At 33.0% G+C, this 24,470-nt stretch overlaps 1 protein-coding gene across 1 annotated transcript in view; it reads left to right on the top strand.

The window, feature by feature from the left end:
• Positions 1–24,470, top strand: part of LOC140439805 (xylosyl- and glucuronyltransferase LARGE2s-like) — a 36,493-nt gene that overhangs the window by 4,153 nt on the left and 7,870 nt on the right. The window contains exons 2-10 of the mRNA XM_072529949.1: positions 1,963–2,244; positions 8,542–8,759; positions 12,658–12,728; positions 12,783–13,029; positions 13,087–13,414; positions 18,989–19,113; positions 19,170–19,322; positions 22,578–22,757; positions 22,949–23,172. Of these exons, the coding sequence (XP_072386050.1) occupies positions 2,118–2,244; positions 8,542–8,759; positions 12,658–12,728; positions 12,783–13,029; positions 13,087–13,414; positions 18,989–19,113; positions 19,170–19,322; positions 22,578–22,757; positions 22,949–23,172 (1,673 nt within the window). The 5' untranslated portion in view covers positions 1,963–2,117. The remainder of the gene's footprint in view (positions 1–1,962; positions 2,245–8,541; positions 8,760–12,657; positions 12,729–12,782; positions 13,030–13,086; positions 13,415–18,988; positions 19,114–19,169; positions 19,323–22,577; positions 22,758–22,948; positions 23,173–24,470) is intronic.

Here is a 24,470-nt window from a genome sequence, read left to right as displayed (position 1 = left end):
CAAAAACAGATTTACCAAAAATTCCAACACTCATGGTACCACATCGTCTTTATAAACTCCGAAAACAATGTACCGTTACAAAACCCCGGCCACGAGAGCTTTAAGCTCCTCGATAGTAACTGAAATTAAATGAATGGATCATATAAAAGATTTCTTCCCTTTATACAGCATGGTAAGTTTTGGATTAGATATTGCACACTACATAAAGCGCTAAAATCGGCAACATTGCCTCGTACGAGGTATTTGTAATTCTCCTATCCCCTCTAACACCACGACAGAAATCAGAAAATCATTTAGTAACTCACAACAACGCAGAGGATGTATATACCCGTCCTTCGATGTTTATTTTTATTACGTATACCCGGATTATTTCTTACAGTACATGTACACTCGATAAAAATACACTGAACTTTATAAGTAAGTGCATTTGTATCGGTTTTTAATAATGAACAATAGTGAACAATTTTTTGTGGTGGAATTAAAAATAAAAGCGCATTTCTCTACAAAGATATTACAAAAAATATACTCTTTTTGAAAATTAAAAATAATTCCTAATAAACTAAGAAACATTTCCCTACAGAAATGATTGAAATATTTGACCTTCTACGGTTAAATAGTATCCCAATCTGTCATAAAAACTTCTGCGGACGGGTGAAAGAATTTCTGCTGTAACAGAATTGGAGGCTTCTCTTATTCGATTTTTTATTAAATCCAAATTTTGGACTCTAGCCTCAGGATGATCGTAGCTGATGCTTTTTAAATGTCCCCAAAAAAGAAGTCCATGGGTGTAAGATCTAGAGATCGAGCAGGCCACTAACTTAATATCGCCTGTTCCACTGATAACTCGATTCGGGAAAATATTGTTTGAATACTCCCTAATTATTCGAGTGTCGTGAACTGAACAGCCGTTTTGATGAAACCAAACATTCCCCAGATTTACATCAGGAAGATTGAGAATAGCGGGAAGAACATGATTCTGTGACAAATCGAGGTATACTCTACTATTCAAGTTGTATTCAATAAAAATGGATCTATTACATGGTCTCCTAAAATGCCAGTCTAGACGTTAACATTTTGAGGACGGTTGAGTTCGGTAAACAACACTTCTGTGCTGGTTTTCCCGCCCCAACACCTCGCAATGGAAGGATTGTGTCTCCTGACTAACGAAACAGAAGATTCATCAGTGCATAAAATGTTTTTAATAAAATTTGGTTTATCATTAGAATTCGTTATTAAAGTTTTACAAAACTCCGTTCTTCAAAAGTAATCGTCTGGATAAAGCTGCTGCGTTTTCGAATATTTAAAATTCTTGTAACTGTGCTTTTTCCGTACTTTCGTTACAGTAACATTGCTAACATCTAACCCTCTAGCAACGCTTCTACTTGAACGTGTTGAACCTACTTCGATTGTTGCCCAAATTTGTGCCCGTCATTCTCTCCTCAATTTTTTTTGGTAACACTTTTTGAGCGTGACATTTTCTGCTATTTTTAAGGCAATAACAACTCTTAAAATTTTTAACAATATTATGAATTGACTGTAAGCAAGGAATTGCTTCTCTCACCTCAAAAAACACAGAAAAAAATCTTTTCACTGTTATCCAGAATTACCACCATAAAACTGCGGTTGTATAACTGGCATGTTGTTTACAAAAATAAATTAAAAATCTACTTTGTTATCGCTTTAAACAACCACTGTATAATGGCAAACAAATTATTGGCGACGGGTCAACGGAGCAGGTTCGTGGAAAGCCGACGGCGCGTAGTGTTGTCATTTATAGGGTGTATATCTAATTTAAAACTTAACGTACTGTATTTTAAAAGTTAAACTGTGTATCATATGAACATTCTTAGCTACTGATACAGTTACCTTAATCATTGCACCTTAAAGTTACCTTAAACATTGCAATATGTGGCAAATAAAATATTTAAGAACTACTAAAATGGGATTTTTGTTCAATTTTAGCACAAGATACTAGATTCTCCATTAGAAAAGAACAGCTAAACTCTGGTGCCCACCCAGCAGAAAATACCAAAGCAACCAAAGAAGCAATCTTAACAGATGATCCCTGCGAGACCATACACATTGGGGTGGTGTGTTCTGGTTATAATTCCAATTTAATGTTTCATGTTCTACTTAAATCTATATTCCTTAACAGAGTCAATCCACTACATTTTCATATTCTATCAAATAAAATTTCAGAAAAAATATTGAGAAAATTGTTTGAAAGTTGGGATGTATCACAAGGTAAGTGTAAATATTGTATATATATATATATATATATATATATATATATATATATATATATATATATATATATATATATATATATATATATACATCCTACTATCCTTTTCGCATCGATACATTATGCTTTTCCCATCAATTTAGCATCGTCTTGCAAAGTAGCATCTGTATATCGACGCTACTTTACAAGACCTCAATAACTGTTTTCCTGTACTTGTTACAAGAATTTTAACCATCTCATTGATTAGAGTTTTGATACCGTGTTGGTATTTTAAAATATCCGCTTTCTCTTTTTATCCCTTACTGAGTTATATAAGTTTATTCCAGAAAATGTTTGAGTCTAAAATGATGGTACAGTGAAAATATTATATATATTTAGTTCAGGGTTTTACCGTTTACTCGCTGCCATTATATACATGAAAATGTATATCCCACTTTCATTATCAATCATTTTAGCATCAGAAATTTGGCATCGCTGTTGAATATAATATTGCCCACAACGAAATAGTAAATTTAAGAATATATATATATTTTTTTCATCCACAAATCATTTTGGAATCATGTTTGGTTAAAAGGAACGGGTTATGATATATTGCAACTACCTATTGTATCTTCACTCCAATTCGTCCAGTCGCGACGTACAGCCCCTCAAATGATAGGATTTAACCAATAAAATACAATAAGACAGAAAAATCAAATATAGCAGCATGTCAAAAAGGCCTTAATTATATTTCTTCGTTTCTATAAGTCCAATCGTGACGTACAGTATCTCAAATGACAGGATTTAACCAATTGAAAACAATGAAATAAAAAAATGAAATACAGCAACATGTCCAAAGGGCCGTAGTCACGTATCTTCGGTCCTATTAGTCCAATCGTGACGTATAGTACCTCTAATGATAGGATTTAACATAAATAATACAATGGGATAGAAAAATCAAATGCAGAACAATGCAGAACAAAGGGCCTTAGTTGTGTATCTTTAGTTCTATTAGTCCAATCATGATGTGCAGTACCTCAAATGAAAGGATTTGACAAAAAAAATACAATGAGGTATAAAAATTAAATGGAGTAGCATGTCAAAATGGCCTTAGTTATGTATATTCGGTCCTATTAGTCCAATCGTGACGTACGATACCTCAAATGATAGCACTTAACCAATAGAATACAATGACATAGAAATCAAATACAGCATCACGTCAAAAGGGCCTTAGTTACGTATCTTCGTTTTTAGTGGCCCAATCGTGACGTACAGTACCTCAAATGATAGGATTTAACCAATCGATTACAATAACATAGAAAAATAAAATACATCAGCTTGTCAAAAGGGCCTTAGTTATGTATCTGCGGTCCTATTAGTCCAATCGTGACGTTTCGTACCTCAAATGATAGAATTTAACTAATAGAATACAATGAGATATAAAAATTAAATAGAGTAGCCTGGCAAAAGGGCCTTAGTTATGTATCTTTGATCCTATTAGTCCAATCGTGACGTACAGTACCTCAAATGGTACAATTTAACCAATAGAATACTACGACGTAGAAATCAAATACATTAACACCAAAAGGACCTTAGGTATATATCTTTGCTCCTATATATGTTATGTCAAAAGAGCCTTAGTTGCGTATCTCCGGTCCTATAGGTCTAATCATGACATATGGAGTCTAAAATGATAGGATTTAACGGAGATAATACGATGGTGGAGAAAAATTAAACATGGCGGCATGTAATAACACCTTAAACTGGCAGCAATAAAACGAATTAACGCACAGAAGTGTGTGACATATTACGTGACAGGATTATTAGCGAATACCATACGATTACGTCATGCATATCTTTGCATACGTCCACTTTTAGTTAACTACTTAGTATGTATTCAGTACTTTGCTTTACGGTTGTTGAGGCATGGGCTCTTAAACAGAAGAATGTTAAAAATCTTGAAAGCTTTGAGATGTGGTGCTACCGCCGTATACTAAAAATAAGTTGGGTGGATAAAATTACAAATGAAGAGGTAATACGCAGAATAAATAACGATCCAAAAGTTATACTGAATATAAAAAAGAGAAAACTTGAATAGTTTGGCCACCTGATGAGAGGACAAAAGTACACATTCCTACAAAATATAATGCATGGAAAAATCCAAGGACGCAGAAATCCAGGCCGTAGAAGAATGTCCTGGATGAGAAATTTAAGAGAGTGGTTTGGCTGTACCACTAACGAATTATTCAAAACAGCAGTAAATAAAATTAGAATCGCCCTAATGATATCCAATCTCCGATAGCAGAGGCACTCAAAGAAGAAGATATGATAAACTCGAAAAATCTCCAACGTTCACTGTTAGACATATGCCTCCCGTTTAGTGCACACATTTACTGCTCCTTGACGCTGTGATGAGAATGAGATAGGATTTAACAAATAGAATGACAGAAAACTAAACAAGACAGTGTGTCAAACGTGGAATGCGTCGCAGAACGTGAAATATTAGCGTAAAATATCCATTTAATTTTTTTCCTCAGTTGAATAATTCCTGCTGGTATTTGGTCTAAGCTTACTTCTTTTCCCCATTCAAGCTGTTTCATAGCTAATTCTACTTCCTCTTTATAGTGCTCTGTTCATCTGTTTTGGTAAAACATAAAACAGTTGTTTCAGATATCTTTATCGCGTTTCCTTTTTTTATCGATGAATATGCTGTCGTTTTCATCTTCTACTATTTCATATGGAGCTACACGATTAACAATTCCAAATCAAGAAAACACAAATAACACTCAGAATTATATTATACAACTAATAGTCGAAAAATGAAGAGCAAGAGATAGATAATCAGACAATTAAGATCAGCGCTACATGATGCACGCAATTCCACATTTGAACACTACATTAGTACATTGTCTAAAGAAAATCATTCACTATGGATAGCAACAAAAACACTTAAAGAGACCTGAACAATACAACCCACCAAATAAGAAAGATGACGTTAGTTGAGGAAGATCAGACCAGGAAAAAATGTCAACATTTTCAGAATACCAGATAATAATAATCAAGCAATAGAACACTGAAAACTTTTGTTTTTAACTGTACGCCCGTGAATGACTTATTATTTTTTAAATAACACTTAATATTGCACTTTTTTATTGTATTTTTTCATCTTTCAAGATAATTCTTATAGGAATATATTTATTTATAACATACGGTCTTATGGTCTTATTACGGCTTTAAGATTATACGACCTAAATGTATCTTGTACCGCACTGCTAATTGAGAATTATGTTTGTAATGCGATAAGAGGTCCGGATATACGAGACACCAGTGACTCATGCCTCACTGATAAAAATCCAACAGGAATCTGCATTTCTATAAAAAAAATAGATTAATTTGTTTTGTGTATTAATTTAGTTTAGTTTAGTCGAACAAGAGTTGCAGTAACAGATTTTTCTAAATATAGAATGTAAACCATATTTTCAATGCTTTGTGAAAGAGAACCAGTTTATAATATTCCGGACGACGTAATAACACCTTATTTTAGAATATTGGTCGTTGAATTGAAATCATTGTTCAAGAAACGAATTATTCATGTGCAGATGTTTTACTATAAAAAAATGTAAAACCAAAATCTCGATTAAAAAAGTTGCAACCAGCTACTCACGATGAAACTTAACCCCGTAATTGATTTTACAAGTGATAAAATGGGTCGACAAAAGACCAGCTTTAATCCTTACAACATTTAAACATAATAGTTGTATCTTGGTTTAATCAAATGAAAAGAAAAATTATACACAAGTACTAAAACAACAAACTATTCTCGATTATAACTTGGTGAAAAAGAGTGTTGATTACCCAAAATTCTGAAGTGGTACCGGAAAGTGGCAGTGGAATTAATATTTAATGCCGCATTTAATACCGTAGTAGTCAATGCTAAGTTGCTAAATAATAGAAAACGTAAAAAAAGCGACAACCTATCCTTATGTTCAGACTGGAGTTCGCGAAAGCATTTGCAATTAAAGAAATGTTGTAACCCTCACGACCAGTTACACCCAAAAATACCATCTCAGGTAAAGCGATGTAGATAATACAAAGAGAAGAAAGTGTACAAGATGTTACAAACTTTTAAGAAGAAGCATGACTAGTAGAAAGTTAAAACATACTGTGAAGAATGTGATGGCAATACTGCAATATGTCTAGTGTGCTTCATTGAAGCACATTAAAAAATATTTTTTCTTATACAGGAACTATTATTGAGTAAAAACGTATTGTGCCTCAAGTGGCCTATAGTATTGGAAGTCGTAAGTTGATAGTTTCTAGTAGAACGTTTTTATTGTTAATTACCTCCGTAAAAGTGAGTTATAGTATTTATAAAAAGATGGATGTAAATAATATGCCTTCGACATCTAAAAAAGCTAGATGTGAACATAAACGTAGATTGACCACTGCTGAATTACAATCATTGTTAGAAGCATCTGTCGAGAACGATGTAGATTAAATGAATGATGGAAGTGACTCTGATTGACTCTGACGAAATATTTGCACAAAGTCGTTCAGAAAAATCGAGGATTGCGTTTTGGAAAGAGACAACACAAACAGAATTTAAGACTTTTCTCGGACTTATGTTCCATATGGGGACAATTAAGATGAACCGTCTGAATGAGTACTGGAAAAGTATGGGTAACTTCTATAATAGTGTTGACTTGACTAGATAATTGCTCATAGCCCATATTAAGAAATAAGCGAATAGACAATCCTCACTTGTCAAAGAAACTGAAAAATCGTGAAGTGGTCTAAAAACTAAAAAGTCCCCTATTCAAACTGTTTTTAATAAAAAATTTAATAATATGTTTAAGTTTTTTTAATATACCCTAAAACTGAAAGCGCAAAGAATCGATTGCAAATTACAAAATACTTGTAGAGTCATACTGTTTGGACAAGTACGGTTGTTTAAATAATCGGTTTCTGTCATAAACAAATTGAATAAATTGTAAAATATTTTTTTATCTGCTTGATATTTAGCACACTTTAATAACTGATCAATTGCCATAATTTCAAGTAGCTATATTACCTGTCGTTAGGCAAAAAACAAAGTTATTAACATTTATAAATTACTACAAACATAATATCTTAAAGTTTACGGTTTTTTGAAATTATATCAATTATTTATGTATTTAAATTTGGCATTTCTCTACATAAAAAACTTTTTATGGTCTACAACTTTTATTTGAATTATTTTTCTTTAGAATGTATACAAAACGTTTTATAAGCAAAAAAATTTTTTTTGCCTTTTAAGATTGTTTAAAAAAACAAAGCAAAATCAAGTGTACGTCTTTACGAATTTTTCGTCAGCTACCCCTCATACTATTTAGAATTTAAATTTCTATATAAGATTTTTTTAACTATTTAGCGAGGTTCCGTGAACTACTTTCTTATGGCATGGTCAAAGTCAAATATTATTTTTTTATGTGATTAAGCCACAATTATTGGTCGTTATTGAGATGAAAATTACATTTTTAATTAACTAATATTTAACGTTTTGATTTCCACTATTATTTTACAATAACTTTATTTATTGTACAAATTATGTAAACATGTGTATACACATTTTGTACAAAAAAACGTTTTTTGAGAACGATTTCCGGAATGGAAATCAAAATTTCAAACATTAACAGGATCACAACCAGTAATTAAGGCCTCAATACCATAAAACCATAATATTTATCTCAAACTATTCATCGATAGCTTCGACTAAACAGGTTGTAAATTGAAATTTATGTAAAATATTCCCCTACACGATTCTCTGGGCAAAAATATCTAGGTTGAATAAATATAACATCTAATCGAAGAAAAAACCCGTTGAGACTGCAACTTGTGAGCAGGTAGTTTCAATGTCGTTCTTTGAACTTGAACCCAAAGCGATCGATATTTAGGTATCTAAAATATTATTTTAAGGATTAATACCGGCAACATCTATTGGCTCTAAAATGATGCCAAATACAGTGATTTTACCGCTCGATGTTAAAACGTAAGTATGACGTAAAAAATTAAATATATAAAAAAAATCGGAATATTGAAAAACCGACAACAGTGCCAAGCCTACAAAGGTGCACTAAACGAACATACACAATTTATAAATAGAAAATGATAGCAATTCTTGGTGATGCTAAATTACTGCAACGTGAAAAGAGTTTTAAAGGATAGCGGGATGTATATATATATATATATATATATATATATATATATATATATATATATATATATATATATATATATATATATATTGTCACCATTTGGGCATCATTTATCTATTTTAGTGAACACAACATTTTACGAGATGAGTAACTATACATCTGAAATTAGATGGATACCAAATAGCCACTATTCAGGCATACATGGATTATTGAAACTATTATTTCCAAAAATAATTCCCCTAACAGTTACTGACAGAATTATAATTTTGGATACTGACATGACTGTTGTTAGTGACATCTATGAACTTTGGAATATGTTTAGGAAGTTCAACAAGAAACAAGTAAGTTATATCATCCAAATATAATATATAATATCTATTTAAATTAAATGATATATTTAAATTAAAGTAGTGTAGGGTGTACGGAGCAAAAAAAAAATACATCGATTACAAAAGGTTGTCTGAGGAAAATGACCATTGCATACAAACAGTACATTTTTACAGTCCACTCCCTCAACCGCTTTTTGAACCATCAAACATAAATTAATAAATTTCTTAATAACTAATCTAAGGAAGCTGTACATTGTTTTAATGATGATTTAGTGACGTTATCATTTAAAATGGCGTATGGACGCCATTTTGTTTAAATAGCAAGTAATAACTAATTTGAGAGCTTTTGCGTCTCACCACTATATATATTACTTGCTATTTAAACAAATTTTATATAATGGCGTCCATACGCCATTTTAAATGATAACGTAACTAAATCATCATTAAAACAATGTACAGCTTCCTTAGATTAGTTATTAAGAAATTTAATAATTTATGTTTGATGGTTCAAAAAGCGGTTGAGGGAGTGGACTGTAAACATGTACTGTGTGTATGCAATGGTCATTTTCCTCAGACAACCTTTTGTAATCGAAGTATTTTTTTGCACTGTACACCCTACACTACTTTAATTTAAATATATAATTTAATGTATATATATATATATATATATATATATATATATATATATATATATATATATATATATATACACTCGCGATCATAAAATCCGGGTCACCTTGTAAATTTCAAGTTTCTGGAATATTTTTGCCTCTGGTGCAGTAATAACCTTTTTTTTAGGCTAACGTATTTTTTATTTGTCATCAATGTTTGTTTTGAAAAAAAAAACGGTTTTTTATTGAAAAAGCAGAAAACAAACCAAATTGTTGATAAAACAGGCATACGAAAAAAATGGAAAATACAGAACGTGGTAAAATGTCAGTGAAATTTCAATGACTAATATCGTGTATTGCCTCCACTTGCTCTAATGACCTCTTGCAGATGAAGGGGCATACTCTCAATTTTTCTCCGGATTACATGTTGTGGTATGTTATTCCACTCTTACTAACAGATCCTTAGGCTCCTGTCCGTTGTCGTTGTTAGGAGGAGATGTTAGGGGTTGAATACGTTTTTTCAAATCGTCCCAGATATGTTCGATGGGATTCAGGTCCGGAGACCTAGCTGGCCAGGGTAATCTCGTCCAAGTATTGCATACTGATCGTGGCAACGTGCGTTCGACGTTGCTCTGCATAAAAACGACGTTTTCTCCAAGCCTTGCCATGGTATGCATAACATGTTCTTCCAGAATCTCCGTAATGTCCCTTCGTGCAGTTAAGGACCCATTTTCGATGAAGGGTAATTCTATGCGGAAGTCGGAAGATACACCTCCCCAAGCCATGACCGAGCCTCCACCAAATGGCATTCTTGGAGCAATGCAAGCTTGTGAAAATCATTCACCGGTTCTCCTCCAAACTCTTACACGTCCATCGGATCCAGTTAGGCAGAAACGAGATTCATCTGAGAATAACTCTTTGCTCGAATCGTTAATTCCCAATGCGCGTATTTTCGAGCAAAACCTAGTCGTGCAACTCGATGCGCCAGGCAAAGCGGCGGTCCTGTAGCCATTACCCGAGAAGATAGTCCAAAAGAACGAAATCTTCTCCTGACTGTTGCAACGCTAACATTGCGATTTCGTACTTCCTGTAGACAATTTCGATGCATAATCGCATTGAGGTTCGGTTTCGTAAAGCCTGAAATACAAGAAAACGGTCATCTCGTACCGTGGTCATTCTTTTTCGTCCAGATCCAGGTCGTCTGGATAGCAAACCCTTCTCCTGAAAGCGTTGAAGCACTCGTTGAACCGTAGAAAGGCTTACGCCAACAGTTCTTGCGACTTGCCGTTGAGTGTGACCGTCTTTCACAAGCGCAACAATTTGTGCCGTTTCATCAACAGTCAAGGGTATTTTTGGCAAAAAATAAACAATAATAAACACTAATAATGGCACTAATAAACACTAATGGTGGCAATAATAAACGTTTGTTCGTTGCGTTTGAACAGAAAGTCGAAGCACAAATGAGACATTTAAAACAAGCGGCAGTTACAGGTACCGTTCGTTTTGGGAAGTGTGCGCTTTCCCGCGAAATCGGCACTATTGAAATTCTTTGTTGCAAAGGAAACCGCTAAGCCGACAACAATTCCCAGAAACATGCATTAGTTTGTATTTGCGTTATTATTATTTACGATAAAGCTCGTTAAAAATGAAATATCGGTAATTTTCGAGGTGACCCGGATTTTATGATCGCGAGTGTATATATATATATATATATATACACATATATATATATATATATATATATATATATATATATATATATATATATATATATATACAGTAGAACCTCGATAACTCAAACCTCGATGACTTAAAAACCTCTATAACTTCAAAAAATTATATGATCCTGTCCCATCGGAGCCCAAAACCTCTACAAACTAAAATACACAACCTCTATACCTTAAATAAATAATCTCAGTATTGGCCCTCAGTTAACTTAAAGAACGACACAGACCAACTGGACATAGACCAACTGGACGTAGTCGTTTTAACTGACAAGAACCACGTGTTCAAGTCGAGCAAAGAAACATGTTACTCTTTAAGTATTAAATTTTTATCCAATGTCATCGACTTAGAGTCACATTAGAATTTAAATTTAGAACAATGTAAAACCACATATTGATGTCATAGCTACAATTTTAGTGTTAGCTTCAATTACAAAAATGGCATTGAGGATGATCTTATCTAGATCGAAAACGTCGCGTTATGCTTCTGTATAAATTTTGACGACACTTTAAAAAAAATTTAATTATGTTTTATACCTAAATACAAATGTGAAGTGTTTTACTTCTGTACAAGAAAAATTGTTCTGTTTATCGATAACTGCACAGCACACGGGAACATACTACCATTCAAGGTAATCAAAGTACAATTTCTTCCACCAAACACATCACAACTTCAACCTTTGGATCAGGGTATAATTAAAAATTTTTAAACATTATACAGAAAAGAAGTTGTTAGAAGAATGATAGCTGATATGGAACAAAATACATTTCTTCTATCAATGTTCTTCGAGCAATGAGCAATTAAAAAGTGCTTTAGAACCTGTGGTTTTTCTTCAGAACCTCAAAAAATCATTGAACCTCAAGAAAGCATTGAAGAGGAAGATAATAATGTACCTGAAGAATGGAATAATTACATGTCTGGGTTAAAGATTAATTTTGACGGCTTCGTTACTTGCGATGATAAAGTAGTCAAAGCAGGGACGTTAACAGAGGAAGAAATATTGGAATCAGTTAACAACAGTATTCAAAGTGATAAAGACGATAAATTTAACGACGACCCATAAACTTCATCTACGAGCGTATCAATCAACGAAGCAAAAAGTGCTATAACGACTGTACAGTCATTTATAGAGCAGTGTAGCAACATAAAAGATAACATATTATCTTCTCTATTTGTCATTGAAAATAAAATCGATTTAGAAACTATGAATTGTTTAAAACAAAATAAAATCACAGACTTTTTTTAGTAGACCATATCTTTAATTGTTGCTTTAACTTTATGTAACGTTTATAATAAATGAATGTAGTGTATGTAGTAATGTAATATATAATAAATGCCTATGCATATTTTATTGAACTTCTGACCTATCCATCCTAACATAAACCCTTTATAACTTAAAATATTTGGTTGTTTTTATTGGTCTTTAACTTGTCGAGGTTCTACTGTATTTATTTATTTATTTATATGTATATCGATGTGGTCCCAGAAAGACCCCTCCTGATGTAGAGATGGCGGAAGTAGAAATATGACTTAATCTAACCCAACCCATCTAATTATATTGTATTTTATTTCAGGCAATAGGAATGGTTGAAAACCAAAGTGATTATTACTTAGGAATCAATACATGGCCAGCTATTGGCAGAGGGTAAAAGGTTCAGTCTATTTTGCAGCGAATATTCTCTAATTGTGTGTATTTTAGTTTTAACTCAGGTGTGATTCTCTATAACCTTCTGCTTTTAAAGAAGCTTAACTGGTCCAAGCTCTGGTCGGACCTTGCTAAAAGGGATGCTCGTATATATGGATCAACTCGATTAGCAGATCAAGATATTATAAATGCTATCGTTAAAGAGCACCCAGAAATTATTTTTGAAGTGCCTTGTGTATGGAATACTCAACTAAGTGATAAAACGTTAAGTGAGAGCTGTTACAAAAATCATAAAGTGAAAGTAAGTATTACTTAATAGAAGATTCATTGCAAATAAACTGATTCTTTATCTCTTAAGATTGTTCACTGGAACTCACCGAAAAAGTACAATGTTGAAAATAAAGACGGGGAATACTTTAGAAGTTTAGCTACTGGATTCCAAGAATATAACGGAAATTTGTTGAGGAAAAAATTGCAGTTATGTAATAATGTGCCATTACCAATTCCTTTGAATGACTCTGACGATGTTTGTTCAGATTTTCAAAGCCTAGCGAATAAGCATTGGAGAACGATATTGTATTTTAGGGAGTATAAGCATATTGTTGTGGAAAACGATATTACATTTGTTGCTCAGTTATCATATGACAGGTTACAAACTATTGAAGATTTAGTCAAAGCTTGGCAGGGTAAGTTCATGTTATTGCTTTATATATAAATTCTTTATATTCATAATTTTTATTGCATTTAAGAATACAGTATTATTGCTTTGTAGTTTTGCAAACTGTCATTGAATGCCATTAGCACAGTATGAAGTTGCATTTAGTACGTTTCTAAGACTTTATGCGTGTCACTTCGGACTGTCACAAAAGAGCAAAAGGAGACATTTAAAGTCATTTTGACTATGAAGTTAAAATAATAAATATTTATTATAACATATACATACATAATGAATACATGTTGCAGACAAATAATTGTATAGTTTTATGTCTAATTTTAAATATCTTCAAAATAATTACTATATTAAAATGATGAATAGGTTGCGCATGTGAGTCCATTTTAACAATGTTAACGAAATAAGTATAAGATTTACAATCAATTTGAAAAACTAAACTTTGCTGTTCATAGTCAGTTTTCCGGAAAGGTTACTTAAATGCTAAATTTATAAATTGTAACTATTAGGGTTCTATTAGGTATATTATAAATTTATGATGCCAACATAATGTACACATAATTTGAAAGAATATAAAAGCTGTGCTTACATGCCGATATAAGGAATGTAGTTACATAGTTGCATACTAAAACGCCCAATTAGCCTAACAACAGCCTAGCATAATTAGAAATAACTTAAAACTTGCTATACGGAGTGGAACAGACAAATGGAATAAATTCTACAATAAATAAATGGGGTGTCTTAAAAAACGCTCAGACACCTCGATTGGTATTTTTAGTTGTGCATGTTTTGCAATAAACTTTTCATCCAGGGAGTGTCACGTAACAGTGACCAATACTAACTTTCCTATTTCAAATAGAACACCCTGTATATCATTCAATTTTTGATTTCCTCAGAATATTCTAGACATGTCTTATGTACAATGTCTTATACCTATTTTTAACTGTTTTGGAAACTTTAAGCGTTTTCAGATTTATTACGAAGTTTGGTACAACAGACTCAACATTTTTCATGTAGGTCTTGATAATGAGAAAATAAGCAAAAACCATTTCAGCGTTCTTTTTGATTGATATGAACTTAAAAATAATATTTTTATAGAATTACTTTAGTCTAAAACGCCTCACCTTAACAAATTCTTGTCTGTCCACATGACAGTACTTAATAGTTTTACAGTCGGTTGAATCTCATTGACTGCATATCAGAACAATGGTTCTTTTACAGAAATGCACAAAATAACAATTCTACGGATGATTAGTTATGGAGACAACACACAAATAGAACTGAGTGTTACTCGCTTATTTCATGAACCACTTCCAAATTTGCTGTCTATATACCAAGGGAGAATTGGTAGGCAGTTTTGCGAGCTTGAACGTGTAAGGCAAATAAAAAAGCAGCTGCCAATGCAATAAGTGATGATGTCAAATTGGATATTATACTTGAGTTTGTGTAAAACCCTCATACTTCTATTCAAAAAACAGACCCATTGTTTGATGTTAATTATCCATCGATTATTTGAACATTAAAACAAAATAAAATGTATCCCTATAAAATGATACCAACTGAGGAACTCACGGAAGACGACTTTGATAGGAGAATATATTTTTCTGAAAAAATAATGACAATCTTAGATAACAATGTGTTCCAATTATAACATGTTTTGTTTTCTAATGAGTCTACCTTTATACTTCACGGGCATGTTAATTGTCAAAATTGCCACTATTGGCCTCGTGAAAATTCTCACTGGATGAGAGAAGAACATATACAATATATGTTCATATCGTAGGTACCTTTTTTATCAAATGGCGATCCTTTAGTACTTTTCCTAAATAATGTTATACCAACTTTGAATATCCTGATTTACCAAAACCACAAGTTCCAGCAAGATGGGGCACCACCCCATTACCAATTCAATATTCGGCAGTGCCTCAACCGATTATCTCCAAAAGGGTAGATAGGTAGGCCAAGACCGATGGAACGGCCAGCACGATCTCCTGATTTGACGCTATTAGACTGCTTCTTAATGGGGGTATGTCAAAAATATTATAGACAAAACTAAACCCAAATTCCTCGACTTAACTGATTTAAGAAGACAAATACCGCTTTGGATTAGATTGGTCACACCTTAGATGTTGAGTAACTTAAGAAAAAATTTCTATTTAAGATTAGGATGTTGTTAGGACGTTGGAAGCCAACATTGTGAACATATCTTATTTTCACATTAATGTATTTTTGTTTGGTTTTTTACATTATCAAGAAACAAACAGTATCACTTATTAGTTTTTTACTGTGTTGCAAATTTCTGTACTCAGATTTGTCTTTTTTTAATGTTACTTTTTGCAATAAACACGAGAACACTTAATACTTCCGAAACAGTTAATGATTGGAAATGTAACGGTTTTACTATCTTTATTTACAGTCTTTTAATTTATTATAAAATTGTTCTAACACTTTACTTTATCTAGTCTTTATTTATTTAATTTATATACAGTCTTCTTACACCCGTAATTTATTTGCAGTATACTAGAACTATTTAATTTATATTAAACATTTATTTATGTATTACAATACGAGTTAAACAATATGCGCATTATTATTCAGAATAACTCAATCTCTAAATTCGTTTCCTGTTATATCATTCATTTAATGATTTCCATGCTATTCCCGAAGTATAGAAGGACAGAGATGACATCACTTTATTGTTCTAAGGGACTTCAAGTAACGGTTTTACCTTCGATCGATTATCTCGCTCATGTCAGAATAAGCGGCGCCATCGCGTCTAGACAAAATCGTCGGTTCTGGTCGCCTCTGTCATAGGTGGAACGTGTGTCACGTAATATTGCCCCCTTCTTAAGAGATGGTTCCTTCTGGAATCTTATCTTTACTGGAACTGGATACTGGTATCGGCAGCTGAACTCTCTTTTTCAACTCCCAGTTGTATAAAAGTGGCAAGAGACGGTTTTCATTCATTTAATGATTTCCATGCTATTCCCGAAGTATAGAAGGACAGAGATGACATCACTTTATTGTTCTAAGGGACTTCAAGTAACGGTTTTACCTTCGATCGATTATCTCGCTCATGTCAGAATAAGCGGCGCCATCGCGTCTAGACAAAATCGTCGGTTCTGGTCGCCTCTGTCATAGGTGGAACGTGTGTCACGTAATATTGCCCCCTTCTTAAGAGATGGTTCCTTCTGGAATCTTATCTTTACTGGAACTGGATACTGGTATCGGCAGCTGAACTCTCTTTTTCAACTCCCAGTTGTATAAAAGTGGCAAGAGACGGTTTTCGCTTGGCATCAGTAACTATGCCCATTGCAACAGACCAGTACCTGGACTTCGGTATCCCCCATATTTCGGACAACTCTCCAATCTAATTGGCGACACTCTAGCTTTGGCATGGATAACTTTTGTACGTTGGGTCATGGGCAGTGTCTTTCCTTACCAGATAGAAAAGGTAACGTGATGCATCTTGGTGTTTTCAAGCTTTTCCGGAAGCTGGTAGTTGGCATTGAAGATCTTGGAACTCGACCAAACTTTCTTCGAAAGACAGGTGCCAACTCTTGTACGTCTTTAATACTGGCCGGGATGGTATGGGCCAGTAAGTGGTCATCTGGAAGTGCGAGTAGATCTTGCTTTTCTTCAATGGTAGCACCATATGTTGCTTTACCGGTACCTCCATAGGCCCCCATGAATTTCTCAAACGTGAGGTCAGATAATTCTTGGACTCTTCTTTAGTTTTCTTAGTTTACTTCCACTTCTTCATCTACGTCGTGGTCTCCTTCGAATGATACCAGCCGGTCGGAAACTTACTTATTCGGTAGATAACGTCAATCTTTTCCATTATGAGGTACGAGCCTTCACAGAACTACTGAAATTTGGGAGAACAACCCTGTCGCTTCTATGGATTATAGAGCCAGACTTTGTCGTTCTTATTAAAACATCCTTTTTCGGCTTGGGTATCGTGCTGTTTCTTCATTCGGTCGCTAGCGATCTGAAGATGGGAACGGACCAACTCGTGTGTATCATCCATTCTTCTTCTCAATTCGTTCACATAATCTTTACCAGCTCTATCTTCTCCAGGATGACATCCAAACTCTAGATCACAAGGTAGTCGTATCTCGCGTCCAAATAGTACTTTGGCTGGTGTTTGGCTCGTTGATTCATTAACAGCGGATCTGTAGGCCTTTGCGAAGAACGGAATGTATTATTCTACTGATTTTACTACTGCTAGAAGTTCTTTCCTGGTGACGCAATCATTTTGCTCAGGAAAGCACTTTACTAAAATATCCAAGGACTTATTCCTGTCCTCATTGAATCTGAGATAGCATTCCTCCAATTCCCATATTACTTGCATCTGTGTCTAAGATAAATATTCCTGGCAGTATATATTCTAATATTGGTGCTGTGATCCCAGCAGTAATCTATTGCTAACACTGTAAGTCGCTTTAATGGTTTAGCGATATCTGCAAACTTTTTCTTCTTTTTCTTTTCTTCTCTTTCACTCCTTTGCTGACTATATGATCCATATAATTAACTTTACTTTGAAATAGCTGGCACTTATTGGGGTTTAACATCAATTGGGTAGCTTTAAGTCGATTAAAAACGTTTTGTAAATTCTTCATACGATCTTCAAAAGTCTTCCCCAAGACGATTATGTCGTCTAAATAAACCAGGGACGTTTTCCAAGATATACCTCTCAACACATATTACATAAGCCTCTCTAATGTCGCAGGACCATTACAGAGTCCAGATGTCATAACGTTGAATTGCCACAATCCAGATCCTGTGGTGTTGACAATTTAATTCCAGCCAATGTATCCAACGTGTCGTCGATTCGAGGCAGAGGATAACTATTTTTATTGGTAACATCGTTCAACAAACGGTAGTCCACACAGAACCTCGTCGGTCGGTCTTTCTTTTTGACCAGGACCACTGGAGAGACCCATGGGCTAGTAGAAGGTCTCATACTTTTACGGTGAGCGGTAAAGGTACTGGATTTTGACAAGAGCTATTAGTCATGCCGATGCAGTACACAAGTTTACCTACAAATTCATTACATTTAACAGCGATAACAACGGTTTGACCTTCGATCGACGTATCTCGATCATGTCAGAATGAGAGGCACCATCGTGTCTCGACAAAATCCTCGGTTCTGGTTGCTTCTATCACAGGTGGAACATGTAACAGTAAGTATAGAACATTGTACATAAGGTATGTCCAGAATATTCTGAGGAATCCAAAAATTGAATAATATGTAGGGTGTTGTATTTGAAATAAGAAAGTTGGTATTGGTCACTGTTACATGATAAATCCTGTACGAAAAGTTTATATTGTCAAAAATCGGTAACTAAAAATTAAAAAAAAACTATTTATTTATTATCGAATTTATTCCATTTGACTGTTCTATTCTATATAGTTCCTTTAGGATATAAATATGCGGATTATCAAAGCGAGAGAGTCCAAAACATACACTTTTTTGCAACATCTACTCGACTTTAAACGTTAGATTTGTTAGACACACTCAAGAATTCTGTCGAGTCCGTTGTATCGCTTTATTAATTATTTAATAAATAATTAATTTGTCTTTCAGGCCCCATGAGCTTAACGTTATACGTATCTGATTCCGAGTTAATGAAAAGCATCAACTTCATAACAAATTCGGATGTACTGAAAGATAGATGGAATGTTGCTTATCATGCAGTATTCAAAGATGGGGTAATATTGTAAAATTGTTTTTGTGTTACTCGTTTATTATTGCTTACTTATTTTAGGATTTCTATCCCATCAATATATTAAGAAACATCGGCTTAGCGAACGTACAAAGTCCTTTTGTATTTCTAGCCGATATAGATTTCCTTCCATCTAAAGATTTGTATGAATCTTTAATTAAACATATTACAGTAAACAGTCCATTAAAGAAAAAGGTAAGTAAAATAGGAAGGAAGATAATCAAAGATAATGATTAATGTTTTTTTTTTATTTTCAATATATTTCACATTTTTCTTTTTCGATTTAATAGTGTAATCAATAATATATATATATATATATATATATATATATATATATATATATATATATATATATATATATATATATATAAGAAGGAGTCGTCTGACTCTATTCCGTTTTTATTTTTCCTTTTTTCGCTTTTTCTAGATCTATTGTAGTGAGGAGGATTTCTTCTTTATCATTTGTGTGAATAGCATTGAGATATTTCTTTTTCCTTCTCTGAAGCTTTTATTATTTATCCTGTGTAAATAGTAGATATTTGGACCTGTATCTATCTAATCAGCTAAGAACATCCATCTTTGGACATAAGCCTTGCCCACATATTTCTGAAGTTCTTTATCTTTCACCATTTGCTCCCTCTCGGTTTAGCTTGTTCTATCATTAGCCTGATGTGTTTTAAGGTTTGCTCAGCAAATTTCCATTTGATTTTTGCTACTTGAGTAGCATGCGTGTGTGTGTGTAAATTAATCGAAGCAATCAAACTTGCTAGCTCCAGCTCCAAAGAAGATCTCTGTTTTGTTAGCATATGAAAATAAGATATATCTTAAAGAGCAAAATCTCAATTTCAATACAAAATGAGATTTTGATGAGTGTGACTGCTTGATATAATTCGAACAGAAAATATAGTAAAGAACTCAAATATTCGACATTATAGTATAGAACGAATGCTGAGATAAATTGGAAATGGGCTAAAAATGTGAAAATAATAAATGCTAGCAGTTGATGAATGAATTAAATAGCGAATCAATAAAAATAGATCTACAAATGAATTATAATAAAACGAAAATTATGACCAACCAACCAGAAGAACTAATAATTACAATTGCACAAACAACTATAGAACAAGTAAAAGAATATGTATATTTGGGACAACTAATTAAATTAAATAAAGAAAATCAGCCGGAGAAATAAAGAGAAGGATACGGTTGACTTGGGTATCCTTCGGAAAACTTTCGTATATACTAAAAAATAGAAAATACCCCCAATATTTAAAAACAAGAGTTTTCAACGAATGTATACTTCCTGTTCTCACCTACGGTTCTCAAACTTGGACGTTTACAAAGGAAAACATGGAAAAAATAGCAAAGACCCAAAGAGCCATGGAAAGGCAAATGCTGAACATCAGGCTATCGGACAAGAAAAGAAATACTTGGATCCGCAACAAAACAAAAGTGACTGATGTATTAACGCAGATAGCAAAACTTAAGTGGAAGTTCGCTGGACATACCATAAGACAGAAAGACGACAGATGGAATAAGATGATTATACACTGGAGACCATATAGTTACAAACGGAAAAGAGGAAGGCCACAATTGCGATGGTCAGATGACTTGAAGAAACACGCGGGCCCGAATTGGATACAAACTGCCTACAATAGAGAAACGTGGAAGAAAGAAGAGGAGGCCTATGTCCAAAATTGGACAGCAAGGACTGTATAGATAGCAGATGAACAAATAGATTGGAATAGCGACCGGTAACTGAAAAAAATTGGTAGAAGATATCTCTTTCCAAGTGTTAGTTTACTTTTTTAAATTAACATGTGCTTTTCGCATATTGTATTATTACGTTTTTTTTTCTGTATTTTAATTCGTCTAGAAACTTATCTATATATCAAAACCTCTATATAATTCTTTTAATTATATTATTAAATATGATTTGCATTACAGTTTACGAAATGTGGGCCAAAAAATAACATGTATTTATAAATATTATTTATTTTTGCATGTCAACATAAATGCGGGTTTGAATTACTGCAACCTACTTAATTAATAAAACAAAAAGTTTGTTTTATTACATCAAGGTCATTAAAAGAATATCGCATATACACTCGTCAATAATTAAGAAGCGGATATTACTTAATTGTTGAATTGTAACCAACGGGAGTTAATATAAAAGAAAATTCTGTTGTAATCACTGAATTGGCATTCAGTTACTATACAAAACCACGAAAATATTAAAAGCTATTTTTTTTATTATTAATATAAAGTGGGAAATGAAACATTAAACCAAATTCATTACGAACCTTTTTATTTCATGTTCCTCTATTTGAATGGCTTCGTAATAAGTATTAATAAAGTTTTGGGATATAGTTACAAATTGCTTACCACTTATTAGCCAAATGTAATATGCAAATTTATTTTTAATTTTCGCACGGAGCAACAGGAAAATTCTCAGTGGTTGACTGTACAATCTAAAATATTGAAACGAAGTACAAAGACTTCTGTTTTGTAATTGGTGTAATAATTTTTTTTTTGTAAAATTATTCAAGAAGCTTAAATAACATCAAAAAGTTTTCGGTAAATAAGATTGAATATGTAAAACAAAGCTTTTTTATACCTAGGTGTAAGTGGCTTTTTGCACATGTAGATGAATCACTGATAATAGTCTGATAAGAGCGAAAACGGTTTGATGTTAACTAATCATATACATTCACTGCATATCATTGTTTGACAAACCGCGAATATGACTGGAAAAATTGAATATTTGATGATTGTATTTAAGGTGTAGAATTTTTTATGCATACGCAGAAATTTTTATAAAGTTTTTTATGCAAAATAACTTTTTTCATACAACTAAAATAAAAAAGTTTTCGATATTCTCTCTGATGCCTTTTTCAGGGCTTCCGAGCCTGTCTCCTGAGCCTCAGGCACTACTTACTGCACTACTGCACAGCACAGTTAGTTCATCTAAATTTTATTCTTGAGTCTCTAATAAAGAGGCGCTCTAATGAAAATTCCCTTTACAAGCCACGACTTGACGTTCTGTATCGCAAATAAATTAATGCATGCATTTATCACAGTCTTATTTCCAAAGTAAATGCTTTTTATAACAATACCTAAAATATCGTTTGAAGATTTTGCCCGGAATTGCTTCTGTCAAGTTCTGTGGATCTTCTTTTTATCAATAAACACGATTATACCTTCGGTAGAAACCAAGCCAACGTGAGTCAAAACCGCAGAAGACACATATCGCGCGGAGAAACGTGAAATGGTAAAAACACAGATCTTAGCAACTGTTGGCAACGGAAATGTATTCCGATTCGCCTGGAAGTTTTAACATATTTGTTTAGTTATTTATTAATGATTCGATTAAGATATATAATTGAAAAATGAATATTAATATACTTAATTGGTTTATATATAATAGTTTATATCTCATTTTTTTCACAGGCATTAATAGTACCTGCTTTTGAAATTCAGAAATATGTTAATCAGATACCATCAGAAAAAAGTGAACTTTTGCTAAGAATAAACGACAAATCGATCACTCCATTTTTGTCCAATATTTGGGCTCCAGGTCATTCTCCAACGATGTATAATATTTGGAAGAATAGTACCAAACCATACAAGGTAATATAATAGTATTATTGAATTAAGATTAAATTAAGAGTCATCGATAAAATCCTAATTAGACTAGTCTATGCAATAAAAATTTCGTGGTTATAGCTGGATTGCCAACTGGCGTCATTTAAATGTGAATTCTACACACTACTCTAATTAAAAATTTTGTCGACAGTTCGGTACAGTTTTTGTATTTTAAGGTAAAATGGGAAGTCGACTACGAACCCTATATTATAGTTAGAAATGACGTGGTGCAATACGATGAAAAGTTTGTAGGCTTCGGGTGGAACAAAGTCTCACATATAATGGAACTAGAAGCTCAAAGTTATGAATTTATAGTATTACCAGATGTATTTATTATTCATAAACCGCACACTCCCAGTTTCGATTTAGGAAGGTTTAGGACGTCTTCTGTATACAGGCTGTAAGTACAACAGGAAGCATAAGATACATTTTAACTAGTATTATGCATCAAAAAAGTTACATCTAATTTTATACGCTTGTAAACTTTAAAACAACTGATTCTCAAAGTGTAATTTTAGTTTTAATTCTTAAATGCCTAAACCATTTAAATAATTTAAAGTACTTTCTAATGTATTTCTCACTGCGCTATAGACCATAGTGAGACCTGGTCTGACCAACTATCTGACCTTTAGAAGAGCGATCCCCTGCTATTTTTGGCCATCTTTTGTCTCACAGCTTCCTAAGAGCAACGAAGAGTCTCTTCCTGTTTTTGAAGAGTTTTTCGGTGGAGTTTCTTCTATGATCGCTCTTTGGGGTTCTTTCTTAAAATAAATGTTTAATAGTATTTTAAACCGTCAAGGCCAAAGCGTTATATATATATATATATATATATATATATATATATATATATATATATAAATTGAAATTTTTTAAATTCCTATGCAACCTTGAATTTTCTGGTGACCTAAACGGTTTAAAGAACAGAACAGAATAGACGATATTACAAAAATCACTGCTTTTTTGTCCTAACTTATTCTAACGACCATATTTTTAGAAATTAGTTGAGGCGCTCAGAGCCAGACTGTTCTAACCCCAAAAACGTCAAATGGAGATAAAACGGTTTTAAATTTTGCCAACTTTTTGATGTCTAAAAAGCCTAGAATTACTAGACTATGTTCTCTGGTTCTACGTGAGGTTACTCTTTGTAGTAAAATTGATTATAGAAGAAGTTAAAATAGCAAGAATTTGCCATAAAATTTATTTCTTTTTAAACAAACTGTAAAATGAACAGTCTTTGCTTTTGGTAAACCTAACCATCTTCTTTTACGAACTTCACTCATACAATATCCCTTACAACAATAGAAGTTTTTAGTTTTTTGTAGAATTCATGGTGTATTGGAGGCACAAAGGGTAGCAGTTCTAATAAATCTTTCTTCGCCTCAGTTATAGAATTACCATATGAATATAGGGTTTCCAAAGTCAAAATTCTTTTTGTGGTTCTTTTAGAAATGTCAAAAAGGAACACACTCATTGTTAGACTACTTGTAGTTAAACATAAATGGCTTTGTTTTTTCATATTGCAACCACTTTATTTTAAGCCTCTCTACCTTACTCCCACTTTAAGGATACTTTTCGATTGGATATATTTTTTCCCAAATCCAAAGTGGAAAAAAAGTTTTGGGATTGCATATCCATGATAAATTGATTTGTTTTTCTTCCTGACTTCGTTACTTTTTTCCAATCACTAGAAACGTAAAT

The sequence above is a fragment of the Diabrotica undecimpunctata genome, chromosome 4, assembly GCF_040954645.1.
Source record: "Diabrotica undecimpunctata isolate CICGRU chromosome 4, icDiaUnde3, whole genome shotgun sequence".
NCBI classification, from domain to species: domain Eukaryota; kingdom Metazoa; phylum Arthropoda; class Insecta; order Coleoptera; family Chrysomelidae; genus Diabrotica; species Diabrotica undecimpunctata.
This window is presented reverse-complemented; position numbering and strand designations above follow the sequence as displayed.